Source organism: Antechinus flavipes, chromosome 2 (assembly GCF_016432865.1).
Source record: "Antechinus flavipes isolate AdamAnt ecotype Samford, QLD, Australia chromosome 2, AdamAnt_v2, whole genome shotgun sequence".
Taxonomy (NCBI): Eukaryota; Metazoa; Chordata; class Mammalia; order Dasyuromorphia; family Dasyuridae; genus Antechinus; species Antechinus flavipes.
The window spans coordinates 656404191-656425956 of NC_067399.1; the positions used below are offsets into that span (position 1 = coordinate 656404191).

A 21766-nucleotide genomic window follows, 5' to 3' on the forward strand; every position below is an offset into this window, starting at 1 on the left:
GCTAGATTTAGGCTTGGTATATAAAAACAAACAAGTAAACAAACCAAAAATTTTGCTAATAAAGATATAGATAGATAGGCTGACAGGCAGATATTAATTGAACTCACTGAAAATATTACAGAAAATATTAAAGGGAGTGGCCAAATGACCAACTTTTGGGAATATTCTAATTTAAAGATTTACATGAGGTAAGAGGCTAAAGGGCAATCTCAAATTATTAAGGTCCTAAAAGTCTTTCTTCTTTTCTTTTTCCCTTTTCCTATGTTTAGACCTCAGATTGATCAATGATACATATAGAAATAAGTGAGCCCCATGACTTCCAGTCTTGAATAGATGAAAAAAAAATAAAGAGGTTGACAATTCCTGTGCTAAATATTATTTTAAAATTTTGGGAGAAAACAAGGATTTCAAAACAAAAGATCTGGATGTGAATTCTGACTCTTTATTATCTATTTTACTTTGAAAAAAATGACAACTTCTCCAAGACTCAGTTTCCTCATCTGCAAAATGAAGGGCTGAGGCTGGATGATTGAGAAAGAATGAGCTAGCTCTAAATCCTTTTAATCCCATGATATCAAAATATTTCAGCTCTCCATCTCTGACTCCAGAAGCTTCTCCACTATCTGTCCCAGGTTTCTGCTGCCTTTTAAGCTAGAACAGCTCAGGCTCATCTGCTTAGTCTTTCCTAGCTTAGACAGCGGGCTCTTACTGGTCTTTCAAAAATGTTGTCTAATTCAATTTTTGTTTGTTTTCATCCTGAACTTATTGTGAGGGAATTTGTAATTTCTCTAGGGTAGATTTTGCAAAGCAGACAGGAACATCTTAGTCTACTTTCATTTACCTTGTCTATAGGTCATAGATTTATTTGCATGTTGTCTCCCCAAATAGAATGAAGTCCTTGATGGTGAGAACTATTTTTGTCCTTTATTATATCCCTAGTGCTTACTTAATGCATTGCCTATCACCTAGGAAATGCTTAATAAATGTCTGTTGACTTGATTATAATTTGTAACACAAGACCTGCTCCTGGGGGATACAGAGACACAAACCCAAAGTTTTTAGATTGGTAAAGACTCCAGAAATACACCAAAATGGAGACATGGGTAATTATTCAAGAAACTATGACTTAGGAAGGATCTGACAAGTTTACGTTTGGAGTAAATACAAGAACTGTTAGGGAATCTTCAATCCTTCAATCCTCAAACCATTGTGTTAGCTCTACATCTGCTGTATGTTCTTATTCTCTGACTACCAATTGGTTTATGTGGGATTCTCAGATCCTTGGTTTCAGACTTGAGTTCTCTGAGGACAAGAATTATTTCTTACTCATTTTTGAATCTCCCCCTTGTGACTCTTGTTTCATGCCAGACCGTGCAGTGTTTGCTGAATTGGTCATCAGTGTCTAGAAAGGAGCAACTGTTCCAGTTGAGGAATTCCGAGATCCCAAATGCCACCAAATCTGTTAACTGGACAGATGGCGAGAGTCCTCATCATGGATCCCAACACATTTTACAGACAACGATTCAAAATCTACCAGCAACCCAAACTCCCTTCTAGATCCCTCCATAGAGGGGGAAGATAAGATAAGCATTTGTATAAAAACCCCCATGTGCCAGCGACTGTGCTTTATAAATATCATCTAATTGAATATAGTAAATATGATTCCAATAGTCACTCTAATTCCATACTTGACTGACAGCCAGCAAAACACTTCACACCTCTGGGGAAAGTAATTGGCAAGAAGTTAGCAAGAAGTTCTCTGTTAGCAGAGAATACAAGCTTTAACAAGTTGCCAAAACAGACGTATACAGGGTCCTTAATCAAAGAACTATTGATCTCTTGGACAATGATGGATAGGAGGAAGGAAGGGAGGAAAGAAATATTGGAGGAGAAAAATGAAGAAAACTGTGTCAGGCAATGTGCTAATTCTTCCAAATATTATTTCATTTGAGACTGACAACAACCCTAGGAGGTAAATGCTGTTATTATCTCCACCTTACTGATGAGGAAACTGAGGCAGAGACAGGGTAAGTGACTTGCCTAATTTCACACAGCCAGTAAGTGTCTAAGTTCCTGACTTCAGGTCGGGCTCTCTAACCACTTCACAAACTACCTGCTTTGGGTAGGAAGAAAAACATAAAATTTACTTAAATCAAAGAATGGATGTCTACTAGCTACAAAGAAAAAACTTTTTAAAAATGTTACTGATGCTTCATAAAGTTGGGTATGTAACTTTCAAAATTTCACAGATACTAAGATTAGGAAATCTAAAAATTGGTTCCACTGAGATTGATAACCATGAAGGTATTTTTTCCCCCTTTCAGAAAGAGAATGGGGAATGGAAAAGAACAGATTTACTTCTAGCAGTGCTGTGTTTAATTTAATTTAATTCCAATTTGTACGACAGAGCTCTTGTGAAACTATGAACAAGTTCCACGAGCTATTTGGGCTTCAGTTTCCTTAGCTCCAAAGTGAGGAAAACGGATTAGAGTATGTCTTAGGTCACTTCCAAATTTCAATCTTATAACACTGAGGCTCTCTCAGTAAGTTAGCAAGCAGTTATTAAGCAACAGGTGCTGTGCTTGGTGCTGATGATAAAAATACAAATAATGACATAATCCCTTACCCCAGGAAGTTTAAGTGCATTTGTCAAGGTCACAGAAGCGATAGCACTGAGAATCACACCCAGAACTCCTAGCTCTAATCCTGTGAGCTTTCTTCTCTATGTTACTGCTGGGTATCCCACCCATAACGAGGCTAAGAAAAAATATATTTGGTGACTTAAGGACAAAAGGATCTTTAAATATGCCTTGAAGCTCTAAAATCCAAGGCTTTGAAATAGAATCATCATCTATCCTTGCAACGCCTTTGATAGCAGTCTCCATCATCATAAATCATTTACACTCAACATCACTCAAACTCTAGGACATCTAACATAATCTTTTCATCATATCAATTTCTCAGGCAACCAAGGGAGTCCACCCTGTTTTCAAAATTGAAATTAAAGTCATCAGTCTGGCATTCTAGACTCCTGCTCATTTCCAAATTAAATCAGGATTTTTCCTCCACATGGGTCCCTCCTTTCTGCCAGGCTGGGCTTCTACAATCTCTTCCATGGCTTTGGGTACAAGGATTAACCATTTTGGCAAGAGCTGACACTATCAGTTTTAAGAGCTATATACCTGACCATCCGACTCCTTTCGTTCATTCTGTGAGTTCTCCTTGGCCCTGTGCCATGTTCTGTACGAGAAAGCTCAGCTACAATCTCTCTTCTGTGCCTTGGAGACTTCATAGTTCCAAGAAAACTCCAGCAGCCACAATTTCAGGATAGAAATAGTATATTATGTCCCATCCATGCTTATAAATATAATAATAATAACTATAATAATACCATGGTATCACACTTTAAAGTTTGTAAAACACATATATATGCATACACATAGATTTTATATATAATGTGTGTACTTATATTTACACACTCATACCCACAAACACACACACACACACACACACACACACACACACACACACACACACACTGAGGATTTCATTTCTTTTTTTCTGTTTTTTTGCCAAGGCAATCGGGGTTAAGTGACTTGCTCAGGATCACACAGTTAGTAGTGTTAAATGTCTGAGACCAGATTTGAAATCAGGTCCTCCTGACTTCAGGGCTGGTGCTCTAGCCACTGAAACCACCTAGCTGCTCCCACATGGAAGATTTCCATCTAAGATTAGATTTGAACTCAGATTTTTCTGACTCCAAGTCCAATGCTCCCTTCACCGTGCCACTTAGCTACCCTTTTCTTCAGTTTTGTGGAGCAGCCAGAAGATCAGAGATGTTAGGGACATGTCCACACAGCCAGTAGGTATTGAAGTCAAGATGTAAACATTTGTCCAGTATTCCATGCTGCCTTTCCAAAAATACATTGCAACACAGTAAAGTACACATGTGTAGAGTGCCTACGATATACTATATTATGAATAAATGTTATTAATATTATATTGTTATCAGAGCACACTAAGCCTTGAGTATAATCTAGGATACAATCTAGGAATGGAACACAGCAATGACACAAATATATCCACAAACACACAAAACAGAACTTCACACTTAAATTGTAATGCAAATAATTTTTTTTAAAACCACAGATTAGTTCAGTGAGCTGAGGAACAGGTTAGGATTCAGGAATTAGAAATCTGCAACCTGACTCTGCCAATAGTTCTCCCTGTGGGACTTCCAAAAAGTCAAATAAGTTTCTGAATCTAGTTTAGTTTCCTTTCCATTTAAAGAAGACATCAAAACTGCTTGATATTCAGCAGAGAATAACTAGCGAAAATGTTTGTAATATATTTGGGAAGAAGTGCTGCAGAAAAGCCAAATTACAATTTTCAGAATCAAGCTGCTGGGCAGGAGTATTTGGCTTACAGAATAGAACCGCTCTCAGACTCCTCGAGGCTCTTGTATACGAAAAGTACCTTTGGGAATCTTTAATGGGAGCAATTAGTCTGAGCCTTAGCTTTGCATCTGGTCTGGAAGGCGCCATTGACAAACGCATGATTTGTCCCTAAACCTAACATTCGAGCATTGTTTATGCAAGGGTAAATGTTTCTTGGAAGTTTCTACCGTAATTAAAAGTGGCTCAGCCTATGAGTGGGGCTCTCAAGGACCCCCCTGGCGGAGGACTCTTCAGATACCTACAGGAGATTTGAGATTCTCTGGTCATCTGCTCCCCTCCCGCTACCAACCACCCAGATTGCAAGACTCCAGTTTGTTTAGTACCCAGTTTGCCATAGAACAGAATAAAGTGACTGACTCAGAGATGTGAATGACCAACATACTCAAGCATCCCAGGGATACAGCGCCACAAGAAGAACTTTTTAAGCCCAAGAAGAGACTAGAATGAACCCTTCCTGCTAAACTGGTCTATTTGCTCTTCCTCAAGTGGAATTTGCCACCCATTTCCTGATTGCTTGACATTTCAAGGGAAATGGAAAGGACATAAGCATTTATATAATGCCTATTACGTGCCAGGCACTGAGCTAAGTGCTTTACAATTACCTCATTTGATCCTCACAACCCTGGGAGATAGGTATTGTTGCCCCGTTTTACAGTTGAGGAAACTGGGGCCACCAGGGGTGAAGTGGCTTGCCAGGGTCGCACAACAAAGAAGATCTAGGACCTGGTCCTCTATTCCTTATGCCATTTCACTGCTTCCACAATCTGTTTCTCAAACTCCGTTCTAGACTTCCTAAGTTCTTATTGGATTCAGCTTGGGGTACCTCCTAGTCAGGCCTTTTCTGATTTCCCTTAGATATGGTTCTCTGTCCCTCTTCAAATACTCATGTATGAACTCATCTATTGACAGATGCATTGCCTTCTTTCTCCCTCCAAATTAGAAGCTTCTTGAAGGCAGATCCTTTTTTGCTTAATAAACTCTTGCACTGTGTTTTTAGAGATGAGGGCTTTCTAAATACAGGGGCCATTCTCATGTCTCTTCTAGACAGTATGCCTAACCCCTCCACCAATTCCAACAATATAAATGAAAAATCTCTCAATCTATACAAGGAAATGTGTATGGAGTCAGTATATTTAGCCTTCTTTCTTTAAAAAAAAATTTTTTTTAATATATGCAAAGATAGTTTTCAACATTCACCTTTGCAAAATCTTGGGTTTCAAATTTGTTCTCCCTCTCTACTCAGCACAGCCTCCCATATATAGCAAGCAATCCAGTGTAGGTTATGTATATTATATGTAGATTATATGTAATTCTTCTAAACATATTTCCACATTCACCTTGCTACAATATAAGAAAAATCAGAAGAGAAATCAGAGGAAAAAAAAACCCAAGCAAACAACAACAAAGTAAAAGTATTATGCTTTGATTCACATTCAGTCTCAATAGTTCTCTCTGTGGATGAGGATGGCTCGCTCCATCTCAAATCTATTGGAACTACCTTGAATCACCTCATTACAGAACAGAGCTAAATCCATCACAGTTGATCATCACATAATCTTGTTGCGGTGTACAATGTTCTCTTGGTTCAACTCATTTCTTTTCAGGCTTTTCTGAAATCAGCCTGCTTATCATTTCTTATAAAACAACAATATTCCATTATATTTATATACCATAACTTACTCAGCCATTCCCCAGCTGATGGGAATCTACTCAGTTTCCAGTTCCTTGACATTACAAAAGGGGCCGCCACAAACATTTTTGCACTGTTTCCCCTCCTTTATGATCTTTTTGGGATACAGACCCAGTAGAGACACTGCTAGATCAAAAGTTATACACAGTTTGATAGTCCTTTGGGCATAGTTCCAAATTATTCTCCAGAATGGTTGAATCATTTCACAACTCCACCAGTGATGCATTAGTGCCCCAGTTTTCCCACATCCCCTTCAATGTTTATCAGTCTTTCCCTGTCATCTTAGCCAATCTGAGAAGTGTGAAATGGTACCTCAGAGTTCTCTTAATTTGCATTTTTCTAATGAAGAGATACAGCAGTTTTCATATGGCTAGAAATGTCTTTAATTTCATCATCTGAAAATTCCTGTTCATATTCTTTGACCACTTATTAATTGGAGAATGACTTATTTTCTTATATATTTGCGTCAATTCTCTATGTTTTAGAAATGAGGCCTTTATCAGAAATATCGGATGTAGAAATTTTACCCCAGCTTTCTGCTTCCCTTCTAATCTTGGCTGCATTGGATTTTGTTTTGTTTTGTTTTGATAAAACCTTTTAAGTTTAATATAATCAAAATGATCCATTTTGTATTTTGTAATGTTCCCTAGTTATTCTTTGGTCATAATTTCCTTCCTTCTTGACAGATCTGAGAGGTAGACTATCCTTTGTTCTTATAGAATCACCCTTTATATCTAAAACATGAACCTATTTTGACCTTATCTTGGGTGTTAGATGTTCATTAATGTCTAATTTCTGCCATACTATTTTCCAATTTTACCAGCAATTTTTGTCTAATAATGACTTCTTATCCCGAAACTGGAGTCTTTGGGTTTATCAAACAATAGATTATCATAGTCACTGACTATTGTGTCTTGTGAACCTAACCTATTCCACTGATTAATTCCACTGATTCTCTATTTCTTAGGCAGTGCCGAATAATTTTGATGACTACCACTTTATAAAATAGTTAAGTCTGGTATACTAGGCCATCTTCCTTTGCATTTTTTTCATTAATTCCCTTGAAATTCTTCACCTTTTGTTCTCCTAGATGAATTTTATTATTATTTTTTCTAACTGTACTTTCTTGGCAGTTTGATTGATATGGCACTGAATAAGTAAATTTATTTATTTTAGCTTTTTATTTTCAAAATATATGTATATAGTTTTCAAAATTCAACCTTGCAAAAGCTTGTATTCCAAGTTTTTTCTTACTCTCTTAGATGGTAAATAATCTAATATATGTTAAATATGTTGTAACTCGTCTATACATATTTCCACAATTATCATGCTGCACAAGAAAAATCTGATCAAAAAGGGAAAAAATGAGAAAGAAAACAAAAAGCAAGCCAACCACAACAAAAAAAGATGAAAATATTATGTTGTGATCTACATTCGTCCCCACCATCTTCCCTCTGGGTGCAGATGGCTCTCTCAGTCACAAGTCTATTGCTACTGGCCTGAATCACCTCATTGTTGATGAGAACCATGTCCATCAGAAGTGATCATATAATTGCTGTTGCCATGAACCATGATCTCCTGGTTCTACTCACTTCAATAGGCAAATTAATTTAGGTTGAATTGTAATTTTTATTATATTAGCTCTAACCTTTTCTTTTAACTGCATTTCCCCAAAGACATGGGAAAGAATCAAGCAACTGATGGATGACAAAAGCTGATCAGCACGATTACAAATAAACAATATAATGTGGCAAAAATAAAAATGATCAACTTGAGCTGATTAATGGTCTTTCAAATATTTCTCATAGTTAGATTCTTTCAATTCAATGCAACAAATAAGTATTCATTAAGTATCCAGTGAATGCAAGACCCTAGAGAATATCAAAATACAGATACAACATGCACCCAATTCTCAAGGAGCTTACAAACTAATGTGGAGGAAAGAGGAAGATGATCCATGGACATAAAAAGGATAGGAACAGACAATTTTCAGAAGAACACAAAATTATCTACAGAGATATAAAAAAAACCCTCAAAATTACTAATAATTAGAAAAATGCAAATAAAAAATTCCCACATCAGATTGGCTTATATTGACAGAAAAGGAAAATAATAAATGTTAGAAGAGATGAGAGAAAACTGGGACACTAGAACAACTACTGTTGGTGGAATTGTGAACTGATCTAACAATTCTGCAAAGCAATTTAGAACTGTGCATACCCAAAAGAGAAAAAAAAAACTTACATGAATACAAATTGTGGTATATGATTATCATGAAATACTATTGTGCTATAAGAAATGACAAGTAAGATGATTTCAGAAAAACCTGGAAAGAGTTATATGAACTGAAACAAAATGAGATGAGCAGAACCAGAAGGACATTGTATACAGTAACAGCAACATTACACATGATCAACTGTGAAAGTCTTCCTGTTTTCACCAATACAATGATCCAAGACAATTTCAAAGAATTTATGAAAGTTCCACATCCAGAGAAAGAGCTGATGGAATCTGAATGCAGATCAAAGCATACTATATTACTTTCTTTCTTTCTTTTTTTTTAATGGTTTCTTTCTCTTTTTTTGGTCTGTTTTTTTTTTTTTTTCACAACATGACTAATATGGAAATGCTTTGCATGACTGCACATATACAGCTTATATCAAATTGCTTACTACCTCAGAGATTGAGAACATCAGGGTGGGAGGGAGGGAAAACATTTAGAACTTAAATTTTTTTAAAGTAATATTAAATATTAATTTTACACGTAGCTAGGGAAAAGCAAAATTATTTTTTTAAGAAAAAAAGAAAAAAAAAGGTGTCTAGACATAATTTCCTAAGCAGGCCTAAATACTTCTACAATTCACAATATTTATAAGAAAATTGCCTCTCAGATCTTGGCATGCAAACCTGATTGCACACTGATTACAAAAGCATCAGATTGCTTTTAGATCAGTCATTAATTTGATGACCACAGACCTGTTCTAAATTTATGCCAGGAGATTATTATGTGAAATTGTATACCTCAAATCCCATAATTTCAAGAACCACCAAAGATAGCTGCAGAAAGATAGATTAAGGGATATGGTAGTAAAATATTATCAAGTGAAAGGAATAGAACACATTGGAAGTGAGTCAGATTATCATTCATTTCTCATCATATCATTCACACTGAAAAATCCTTAATATTTGTCAATGAAGTAGGAAATGCTTGTAGACAACTTCATAACATTATATCATGGCCATCAACAAATCACTCCTAGTACCAAGATGAAGTATGGATACCCTTTTTATTCAAATTTAACAGTTGGTCTGGATGGAATCCTTGGGCCAAACTCCTCGTTGTGCTCTCCAGGATTTTGGACCAAAGCTCCAGAAAAAAAAGAAGATTTAGGAGAATGGATTTTATGAGTGTTTTCAAAATATTTAAAAACTGACTTGTGGGAGAGAATAGATTTATTCTGCACAGCTTTAGAAAGCACAGTTGCATCCAATGGCTGCAGTTCCAGTGACATAGATTTCAAGCTCAAAATAATGATACATGAAAGAGTAGGGTTGTTTACCAATGGAAGGGAAATAAGTGCCCCATTGCTGGCAGTATTCCAGCTGCAGAAGCTAGATGACCATCTGTCAGAAATGTGGGAGGAAGAATTCCTGCACTGCAACAGTCTGGAGTAATGACATTCAATACCCTTTGTAACACAGAGACCCTATAAAAATGAGTCAGGCTTAGAGAGACTTACATGAACTGATGTTGAGTGAAATGAGCAGGACCAGGAGATCATTCTATACTTCAACAACAATGCTATATGATGATCAATTCTGATAGACCTGGCCATCTTCAGCAATGAGATGAACCAAATCAGTTCCAATAGGGCAGTAATGAATTGAACCAGTTACACTCAGCGAAAGAACTCTGGGAAATGAGTGTGAACCACTACATAGCATTTCCTTCATAGTACACTATTTCAGAGTCCGATTCTTCTTGTGCAGCAAAATAACTGTATGGACATGTATACATATATTGTATTTAACTTATACTTTAACATTTTTAACATGTATTGGTCAACCTGCCATCTGGGGGAGGGGATGGGAGGAAGGAGGGGAAAAATTGGAACAAAAGGTTTGGCGATTGTCAATGCTGAAGAAATACCCATGCATATATCTTGTAAATAAAAAGCTATAATAATAATAAAAAAAATGAGTCAGGCTTGCTATCTACTTTGTATACATCATCTATGCTCTATTCTATTTCCCTTCATAAAGCGGTACCCTATGTCTGCCTTTGTATCCTCAGCACTTAGCATAATACCTAATATATGGTAAGTGTTAAATAAATGCTATTGATTTAATAGTAAGGCACTATAATTACCATCTCTTCATTAATATCCATATCTACAATTCTTCCTCTTTACACACAAACATCAACAAAAACATTTGCAGAGACAGCATGACATAATGTCTAGGGTTCCACCCCAGAAGCCAGGAAGACCTAGGGGTTCAGCACATCAATGAATGCTAGCTATGTGATCCTGAGCAAGTTACTTAACCCCTTATTACCCTAGAGCACGACTACTTTGACTTTTTCTGTGCATGACTCTTTTGCCTGAAAAATTTTTATGTAAACCTAACTAGAGCAGTATATAAAATAGGTATACAAATCAAACATTTATTGATAATAAATCATAATTTCATGAACTCCCCCATTCAGTTACTTATAACCCAACTAGAGTCACACACAACCCACAGTTTAAGAAGCTGGATTCTGTTCAGTCCACAGATGGTAATGATTTGCACGGGGTCCTTTTATCCAATGAAATCACAAGTCCAGGCCCTAGCTGTATTACAAGTTACACTTTGTGTAATTAAGTAACTTAGTTACAGCTGTTACTCCTACTAACTGTTACTAAGTTAACTAAGTACATTTAATGAATGAATGAATTTCAATATATAAAATAGCAACTTTTTAGTTAATCCATCTAAGTGTCTGGATCTTTTGTCTATCCTTTTTTTTTTTTTTCATTTTTTCCTATTTTACACTCATGATTAATGTTCACTCTCCTCTTTTGTGTTTTTTATTTTAACTCTGAGTTAGCTTACAAATTTTTTTCATGCTTTGAAAATATTTACCTCATGCTTTGTGTATCTTGATTGCATTGTTGTATTCTATTAATACATGCATATATATGTATGTGTATATGTATGTATGTATGTATGTATATATATATATATATATTTATATCCCTCCCCACTTCCCACCCCACTCGGCAATTGGGATTAAGTGATTTGCCCAGGGTCACACAGGCAGGAAGTGTTAAGCAACTCAGGCCAGATTTAAACTCTGGTCCTCCTGACTTCAGAAAGGATACTCTATCCACTACAACAACTAGCTGCCCTGTATTCTATTATATGAACATACCACAATTTATTTAACCATTCTCCTCACTGGATGTTTGTGTTGATTCCAATTTTCTGCAGTAACACATGGTATTTATATGATAATCTCTTAAAAGCTTTTTCTTATTTGTTTTAATACATTTCCAGGTCATATCCTGAATAATGGAATTATTGGATCAAAGAGTATTTTTAAAAATTTTCTCCTATATACTTTGCAAAAAGAATCTACTGCATTGCAATTTCACCATCAACCTTGCCATCCCTATTTCATTCAGTCCAAAATCCTGTTACAAAAATTAAGCTCATTAGCAGAAGTTTTAATTATGTCATTCCCGTTCTAAGGTCTTCCACTAGCTCTCTAACTATTCTCTCAGAATTTTAGAGGAAACAATTCAATTAATTAAAGGATGGGTTGTGATGGCAGTCCAGTTGTTTCAATTATGACAGACTCTTCTGATCCAATTTGGGGTTGTTGTTGGGTTCGGGGTTTGGGTTTTTTGTTTTGGTTTTTTTTGGTAGATACTAGAATGGTTTGCCATTTCCTTCTCCAATGGATTCAGTGGATCTATTGTGCCAGACAATCAAAAGTTGTGACTTGCCCAGGATCACATAGTTCAAAACCTCTGAGACTGGACTAGACAGCTCCAGGCTCAGTATTCTATCCACTGAACCATCGGCTACCTCGAAACGATTTGTAGAAATCTGCATAGCAAGTTTCACAGCACAGCCGAATCTCCTGACATCTCTACTAGATCACAATTTTCCTCACTAAGACTCAATTTGTCTGGTCGAAGTGTTACACCCTAATTCTTAGACTTCCAGGGATCCCTGTTACATCCAAGAAACCACATTGCAAAATATCCATTTCAGAAGCAGATTACCGTTCACCAGTGGATTCTGGCGCCCTCAAGCCAACATTAACACAGGGAGAATACATTTCAGGCATTTTAAGTCAGCCCTCCACCTCCGGCAAGGAACTCCTCAGCTAGCCAGGCCTCCGCCAACAACAGCCACTCAGTTCTGTTTCGACAGTCAGAGGAGACTTAAACACACCTCTGGTTTGGCTGCTGTCTCTTCTTAAAGATAGAGATGGACTCTGATCCAAAGTACCACCAACCCAAGTAGAAAGGAAAGGGTTCCTGAATTGTGACCAGTTTGTGACCAGCAAGTAACCTTCCTCACAACAGTCCAACTAATCTCCATTTATAGCTAAAAAATGGAAGCATTCCTATTCAAAACACTAGAGAACATAGGAATAAATGGAGTTTTATAAAAAAAATTTTAAGTAGCATCTATCTAAAACCATCAGCAAGCATCATACGTAAAGGACATAAACTACAAGCATTCCCAATAAGGAAATGGAGCCTCAGGGAAGCAACATCATTTGCCCCCACTTGCACAGCTAGACATGAATCCCCTCTCTGGCCTCCCAGGGCCCCTTCCATTTCATCCCATTGACCAGCATGCTAACAGCTAGAAATACTTTGCTCTATGTCCAAGTATCATTTGCAGGAAACTTAAAGGTAGTACAAGCAATCCTCCCATCCTTCCCTCCCTCCAAAGTGAAGAAATACCAACTACTTACCCACTTGGCAATTGGACACCCCTGAGAGCTTTTTCCTTCTTTGCCTGTATATACGACGACTTCTATTCTAATCGCTCTTCCTTTTTCACCATATCTGATTATAAAAAAAAAAGGGGAAGAAGAAACCTGAAGCAGTACTCTCAGAAATTCAAAGCTCCTCTCTTAAATATGTTTAATCAGCATTATAACTAATGACCTGTGATTAATGACAAGCAGCACAAAATATGTTTAAAGCAAAGAGGACCAAAGCCCTCAGTTTAGTTTGAAGAGGTGAGGGGAAAAGAGTAAGAGAGAGAGGAAGATGCAGAAAAAGAAAGGAGGGAGAGGGAGAGAGAAAAGGAAGAAGGAAAGACAAAGAGAGAAAAAAGAGTGGGAGGGAAGAAAGAAAAGAGAGATTCAGGCCATGAAGGCTTTTGAAGTTGCCATTGTGAGGTGAGGAAATGAGGAAGCAGGTCAGACTAGGCTAGGGAAAAACTCACCTTGGGGTGCTACAATGAGGAAAGGAATGAAAAGAAAGAAAGAGGGAAAGAAACTGCCAAGTGGTGCTTTGGTATTTTAAGTATTTATTGAGGTGCTAAGCTCAGTTATTTCTACATTGATGCTGTCAGAGCCCCTTTTAAATTTCAGAGATCTTGGTCCCAGTTGCTAAGTCTTAGGTTAAATAACAAAAGGTATATTTTGAGGATAGGGTAAAACTGGAAAAATGAATAGAATTTTAGAATATGTTATTAAAGAAATACCCAAATAAATAAGTAGAGAGTGAAGAGGTGATCACAAAGCTAATGTATATTGCCTTATCAAGAAATTATGAATTCATGAATTCACCAGATAAATCTTATCGCCTTTTTTGACAGGTTTCCTAGATATGAAATGGTCTAGAGCAAGTATTCTTAGTCTGGTTTTGTGTGTCTTGGACTCCTTGGAGAGTCAGTTTGGTGAAGCCTATGGATCCTTTCACAAAATAGTTTTAAATAAAGGAAATCTTACATTTCAGTTAGAGCTTAATAAAAATGAAGACAACTCCCCCATCTAAGTTCACAGATGTCCTGAAATTATCCCTAGATCTTTTGGGGACCTATAAACCTCAAAGTTAAGGCATGATCTAGATATATTTTACATAGTTTTTAGCAAAACATCTAAAGATGATGCTATTCTTGTGAGATATATGAGAAGACATAAAATAGATAATACAATCAGAAAGATTCAGAATGGGCTTTGTGGGCAACATAGAAATCCTAAATCCTTACCTCAACTTGAAGGAAGTATCCATTAGTAATAGGTTAAGGACTTGGCACTATACTAGTTGCCATTTTTATCAATAATTAGTACAAAGGTACAGCTACTTCTCAAATCTGCTAATGACATAAGGCCAGGAAATGCAGAGCACCTACTGGGGAATAGAATCAGGACTCAAAAATAGCTTGATAGGATAGGACACAGGCCTTTATCCTGAGGTCTGTCAACTTTTTAGACAAAAATTTAGAAAACCATTTCTGTTGGAATTCATTTCCTTTGTCATATTGATTATTTTCTGTAGGCAAACAGACTCCATCAGACTGCCCAACACTGATCCCAAAACACCAAGTCGGAATTGAATGGAAATTGGAGTGTAACAAAGTTATACAATTTGATTAAATATCAACTTCCCAGGTAGGCTTGACTTGAGAGTAAGTCATCTGTAAAAGATCTGGGGATTGAGCGAACTATTTGATATAGCAGCCAAGAAAATTAATGTCATCTTGGCTTACTGTAAGAGAGGCAGAGTGTCCTGGGTGAGAAAAGTGATTGTAATATCATACCCTGCCCAGCTCAGTCAGGCCACATCAACAAGAAACATCCCCTGCCCTGGGCACAATATTTTAAGAAGGATCTTGAGAGGTTGAAGACTGTCAAGAGGAGAGAGATCAAATGATGGAGGGCCTTGAGTTCATGTCACACATGGATTATTTTGAAGGGTATTAAAATAGAAAAGAAAAGATTTAGGGGAACCACGCTAGCTGTCTTCCTATATCTCAAGATCTGACAGGAAGAAGAAAGAAATTTCTTGGGTTTGACCTGACAGGCCGGTACAAGGAGTAAAGGAAAAAATTTGGATATGAGATAAGGGAAGACTTTTGAACAATTAGAGCCATATAAAAGTGCAGTGAGCTGACTCGGGAAGCGGAGGAATTGCCCTCAAACAGAAGCTAGATCACCTTCTCTAGAATGGATTTAGAGAGGGTTTTCTGGTTCAGGTGTGAATTTTAGTAGATGCTTCTGAACTTCCTCCCAACACTGATATTCTGAGCGCTTTGCAAAGATGCAACTATTTTTGTTTGCAAATTTGTATGAATTGAAATTGATACAACAATCTTCCTCTTTCCCCAGAACCTTCTACTGTGGAGTCAATAGAACTTAGGTTGTCAAAGCAAATATTCTATTCTTCATGGGTCTCAGTTTTATTCTTCCATCCTATGTTTAGTCTTTATCACATTGTAAATGACACCACAGCTCCACTGAAAGTTAAAGGAATATAACTGAAGTACTGGATTCAAAGCAAGTAATTGGAGATTGAAATAAAGTCTGAGAAGGTCAGTAGATTTCATTTTGAGTAGTCTGTATTTTTTTTTTTTCAAATTCAATTTTATTGATGTTGTTTACTTTGGCTAAATTTCTCTCAATACTCCCAACCTTCCATACAGAGAGCCATTCCACATAACAAAGAGAATTAGCTGTCTATGTTTATAAAGAATGAACGAGACTTACAATTATCTTGGGAGAATGAGCAAATCTGTAGGAACACCAGGGGGATACCACTTGACAAGTTCCCCTTTCTCGTGCCCTAATTAGCAATGACAATCCTCCTGTCTATTTCATTCACCTGACCTAGCTGAACAGTTACTCTTAGAAAGCATTTACCTGCACTGAATCAGACCCAAATCCAAAGATCTATGATTTCCCTGCTGTGGACACCTCCTCTACCACTGAAGATACTGACCCCTCCATGTTGTAATAGTTCTTTGTTAGTTCCGTAGCTAAATAAACTTCATTATCGACCCTTCTGGTGTTTGAGGCTTGGCAAACCTAGCTAAGGTGGTCTTCTACCCATGTCATACAGCCTATCATCTGGTTTGTATCTGAAGCCCTTCCCACCTCAGAGGTCCATCCAGACCTTGTTGCTCAGTGGGCAATGCTTTCAAGAACCCACAAGGTCACATTAGAATGTAATGTGTGACACGAATGTCAGTGAACTCACAATTAAGCCTTTTTTGTTTTTGTTTTTATGTACAAGGAATGATTTTTTTCCTCACCTGGCCTCCATGATTTCCCTGACAGCAGCCACACTTGGTCCTGTTCCAAGATGTGTATAGTATGGCCCTTCATCTTTTTCTATAATTTGTTCTGTGGAAGGAATAATAATATTAAACTCAAAGATTAACAGAATTGTTTTTTAACAGATGCAACTGAGGAAGCTTCAATTTGGGGAGATTCTGGGGGGCATACGTAAAAGAATGTAATCAAAGTATCACCACAAAGTTCTTTATAAATGTTGAAACATGTTTCTCGATAAAGCTAGTGACTTCTGAGATCTTGCAGGAGTCCATCAGATTGGTTATTGCTGATCCTAAGTTTCTACGAAGCTCCTGCTCTTGGTTTTCATTGTGGTATGAAAGTGACCCTGGATTCTTGAAGGCAATGCCAATAGAGTGTAAGTAAGCTTTGAAAGGTCTTTGAATATAGGGACCACCTTACGTGTCAATGGTTCAAAGACATACTTCTACTGAGCACAGAGAGGCTCACCATCAGGTTGACTAAGATCTATGTAGGGGGAAAATCCTGACTCTTCTACACTGGTGGAGGGAGTGTCCAGGCTAAGGAGATCATGGAAGCTTAAAATATCAAGATCAATGGAAGAGGCAACGAGATGAGATGGAGGGCACAGGAACATCCCTGGTCTACCCTCTTCCCATCCTATTCCTCATCGAGCCCTATTTCTTATAGGAGGCAAAAGGAGAATGCAACACGTACGCTTTTTAAATTCATTCAGTTTTTATCATCATCTTGATTCCTTAAATTTACAAATATAGCAACTTTTAAATTTTGCTTAAGGGCCACCTTTATTACAGTTAATTCTGAATTACCTACAGAAACGGGAGGAAGCAAGTGATGCAAGCAAAGGAAATGATGAGTAATTCAAAATTCTTTCTCTTAGACTATTGGAAAGCATTATCTATGAAACCCTTGGCTATCCAGAACCTTTAGGGAACCATTTGTTCATAAGATGGATGATTGCTGACTTAGCCCACAAGAACCAAAACTATTTTTCTTTGGGTCAACATTGGAGATATATTACATGCATCTGCTGTCTTCAACAGAGAATGCTTAACACAACAAAATGGGTTTTTGATTGCTTGGGGTCATCCTCATGGTCCCAGCTTTGGTATTTGTCGTGTGATTATACACAAGACATTTCAACTCTCTCAGATATGGTTTATTCATTACTAAAATCAGGAGGCTGAAGCAGATGGTCTCTTAGGTCCCTTCAGTTTGAAAACTTATAATCAATTATGGAAATACAACAAAGCCTTCAAGAGTTATTGAGGTCTTTCAAGCTAATTAGCTCCACACTGAGTAGTCCCAGACTGCTTCATTTTTGGAGTTGCAGGCTTTTTAGAGAGATGTTTTTTTTCTTCCTGTTTCCTCTCTTACCACAATTCTGGCTGTTATTTCTTATTGATGCTAGTGTGGCTGTCTCTAAAGGCATCCCTCTCATTTCTAGTTTCTAATCTGTTACAAGTTTGGAGACAGGATAAGCAAGCTTATGAGACTTGTTGGTAAAGGTGAGTCAACAGGACCCTAGGGAAGCTTCAGAGGCTTAGTGATAAAGTACCAGACATCACAGTACAAGAGTTTTGAGACATATAATTTGACTACTCCAAAGTCTCTCCTACTTCCTTCTTGTCTTTCAGGAGTATTCTAAATAGGTAAGAGTAGCGTTCTAGAGGCCTGAGGCAGAATTAAAATGTCTGCATTAGATTCATCTCTGTAATTATGTTTAGCTCAGACTAATAAATTAAAATGAGATTTCACTCCCTTAGCACACACCAGCTGACAAAACAAGCAACCTGAGTGGCCCTGAAACAGTGAATGATAGAAGGCTAGAATTTTTAAGTTCTTCGATTTTCTGAGGATCATTCAAAAATTGACAATGATTTGTACTTCTGGGCACATATTTCCATACTTTTGGAGTCTCTTTTATCATTATAAAAATTCTGGATGATTCATTTACTTGATCTCACTTTAAAGTTGTGAAGCATTTCAAAGAAAGAAAGTGGATCCCACAAAATCTGAAGCAGAAATTTGTACTTTTAGCAAATCATTTCAACTCACTAGGAAATAGTTTATCCACATATAAATAATAGGGTGGACAATGCTTTAGACTTAAAGTCTGGAAGAAGCACTTACTAGCTGTATGATCCTGGACAAGGTACTTAACTACGCCTACCTTAGTTTTCTCATCTGTAAAATGAGGATAATATCATCTACCTCCCAGGATTGTTGTGAGGATTAAATGAGGTAACATTCATAAAACATTTGGCAAGCCTTAAAGTAGTTAACAAATGTTGACTACTATTACTGTATATGACACAAGGTGTTTGAGCTAAATGATCTATAAACTCTAATTGGCTCTTACACTGGTTCTGTGTTTACAAGTCCCTTCTATCTCTAAGATGCTATGGTCTTTCCAGCTCTAACTCTTTGCCTCAGATGAAATCCATGGCCATCATCTTTTCCTATCTGCCACTCCAATTGGGATACCACTGAGAATCCACATGCTCTCAGTAACATGGCAGTCCAAACCACATCCCAACTTCTCACTCAAGCCTCCTAATCCTTTTTCACCTATTCCTATTTCTCCTTTGAGAACTCAAAAAGACTTCTCGTCTTAACCTCTAGCAACAATTTACTGTTACTCCAGAAGAACTATGCTAGCTCCCTGAGCTTTCTTTAGGTATAAATTCCCTCCAAAGACATACATCAAAGCACTTTCCAAGTTATACATCAAAGCACTTTCCGAGTTCAGAGATCTGTTTCATCAAGTGCTGTGGCCAAAAATGTCATGACTAGGTAGTTAATCTATGATGAGACTCTCTGATCTCAGTGAGGAAAAGTCCTCAGATGATAGCAATGTACAAAGCTAACACCAAATCTGTGCTCCAAGCCTTCCTAGCTTGGCAGAACTGGTGAGGGGAAGTGCTTAGCTGGCCCAGCCAATGGGAGAACCCAGACTTATCTCTGGGCCAAAATAAGGCATCAGAGGAGGGCTTTAAGGTAGGCTCTTTAGCAATACAAATAAGAAGGACTTAGAACGAAGGCTTTTCAGCTACTTCCCACATACTTTTTTTTATTTAATCAGGTGCAACATTTTATATCCATTTTCAAAATGAAGAAAATGAGGTAAAAGGAAATGGAGTAAAAGGAAGAGTGGAGCAGGGACACAAAGCCAGGAAAGCCATCCCATTATTCTAATTCTAATTCTACAGACAGCTCTGTGACACTGCTCCTACAAAATGAACTTTCCACAACTTCAGAGAGTGACTGTGCACAATCAAGCATTAAGCCAGTTTAAAGCATTTTGCACATGCTTCCTCATAATAATACTTTTTAGCTTTAGGGGGCGGGGGTGGTTGGGGTAGGAAAGAGAGTTCTCATTTTCTACCAGTGTAAACTATATTATGACAGATAAGGCTCTTGGGGACTATGCCATGGGACCATGTTATATATAGATGAGATTTCTTGTGATAATGAGGTCCTTCTGGTACTTGTAGTAACTGAACACCATTGGACATGCATCTTTGTGTTTACCAAATTCTATGCTACTACTATGATGGGTGAGTCTCTTAGGTATTTTCCCTTCTTGGCAAACAAAGGGAAAAGCAATTCTGTTCTATACTTTTGTGAGTCATTCTAAGGATATAAACTATGCTGTAACACAAAGCCAGAGCATAAGGTCTCATTTCAAATCCACCACTTAACAATATAATCATGTTACTTTCCCTCTCTGAGCCTCAGTTTCTACAAATGTAGATTTAGGGGGTTGACCTAGATGAACTAAAGTCAGTTCTCAATCCAATGGTGTTTGACTTTAAATAACACTTACAGGAGACCAGATTAGAGGTAGTGATCTAATTTAGTTACTCATATTCCTCACGACATGCTATATTTTCACATACTTTAAAAAGGACTTGTCAGAAAGAGTCAGTCTCTCCCCTCACCTTCCCTCCCAGGCTCCCGGAAGCAGGATATCTCACAACATTCCCAAGATTGCAGACCATCTAGTTTTGTGTTGGTCTCTCAAAAGTTCCTACTCACCTACCCCTTGATCCTAATAGTTTTTTGAGACACACAGGTAATAAAACAATCACTTGGTTATGAGAAAACGTAACTGTTTTTGCTCTTTGAAACTGAAGGAAAAAATATAAAATTGAGTTTTGCCTCAACAAAATTTAGTCTCCTTGCTACATCTGGAGATTCAAAATTGATTAAACATTTCAATTTGTTACAACATAGGGATTATAATGTGGCTAATATTTTATTCAAAGCTATATGAAAATGATTAACCCAAGTTACATTCTATATTCCCTGAAACCCTAGAAAAAAATAGAAGGAAATAAGCCCACGTGAAGATAAGAATGTCTATTTATATTTGGCTGATCCACCAATAACATATCAAAGACCATTCAAAATGTAAAGCTAGCCTCTCTTTTCAACAACCTGAATAAATATAACAATGCCCATACATTTCTAGAGTATATCAAAGTTTACAGAACACTTCTCTCACAAAGGCCAAGTAACCAAGGCTCAGCGAATTTACATAATTTTCCGGGGTCACACTGAGAGTATCTATCAAACAAAGTCAGAATTTGAACTCAGGTCCCTTTCACCTTCAAGTATATAGTGTTATTCCCATATCTTTCCAACAACAACAACAAAGATATTAAATATATTATATGCTTCTATGGCCTTTTGAAGCTTATTTAGTTTTTAAGAAGTTGGCTTTGAGACAGGCAAAAAATAGCAGATCTAATTCTGACTTTGGCAGAGGCTTACTTGAAATGGTTTTGAATCCCCCTAAAGGCGTATGTAAATGTATGTGTATGTATATGTATATGTCTATCATTGTAGCATATAAAAACTTTAATGTATGTATATATATACACACAGTACATATATATATGTCATTAGTATAGAGGGGTGTGTGTGTGTGTGTGTGTGTATAGCAAATACATGTGTATGTATAAATAGGAGTATATATATATGTGTGTATAGAATGCATATACAGAAAAATACAATACACTTATACATATGTACACAGCGTGTACATAGTATATATACGTGTACATATATACTTGTATGTATGACATATAGTACATACATACAAGTATATATGTGCATGTATACATACTGTGTATATATATACACATATACATATATTCCTGTTTATACATATATATACATATTTGCTATATATGCACACATACAGATATATACTGACACATATGTATGTTGTGTATATATGCACATATATCAGCATTTATATAATAAATATTAAAAATATAATATATAATAAATAAAAAATACAGTAAATATATAAACATA

At 36.9% G+C, this 21766-nt stretch overlaps 1 protein-coding gene across 1 annotated transcript in view; it reads right to left on the bottom strand.

Annotated features, from left to right (window-relative positions):
• Window positions 1-21766, bottom strand: part of TET1 (tet methylcytosine dioxygenase 1) — a 173917-nt gene that overhangs the window by 64438 nt on the left and 87713 nt on the right. The window contains 2 exon segments of the mRNA XM_051982566.1: window positions 13127-13220; window positions 16417-16507. Coding sequence (XP_051838526.1) covers window positions 13127-13220; window positions 16417-16507 — 185 coding nt within the window.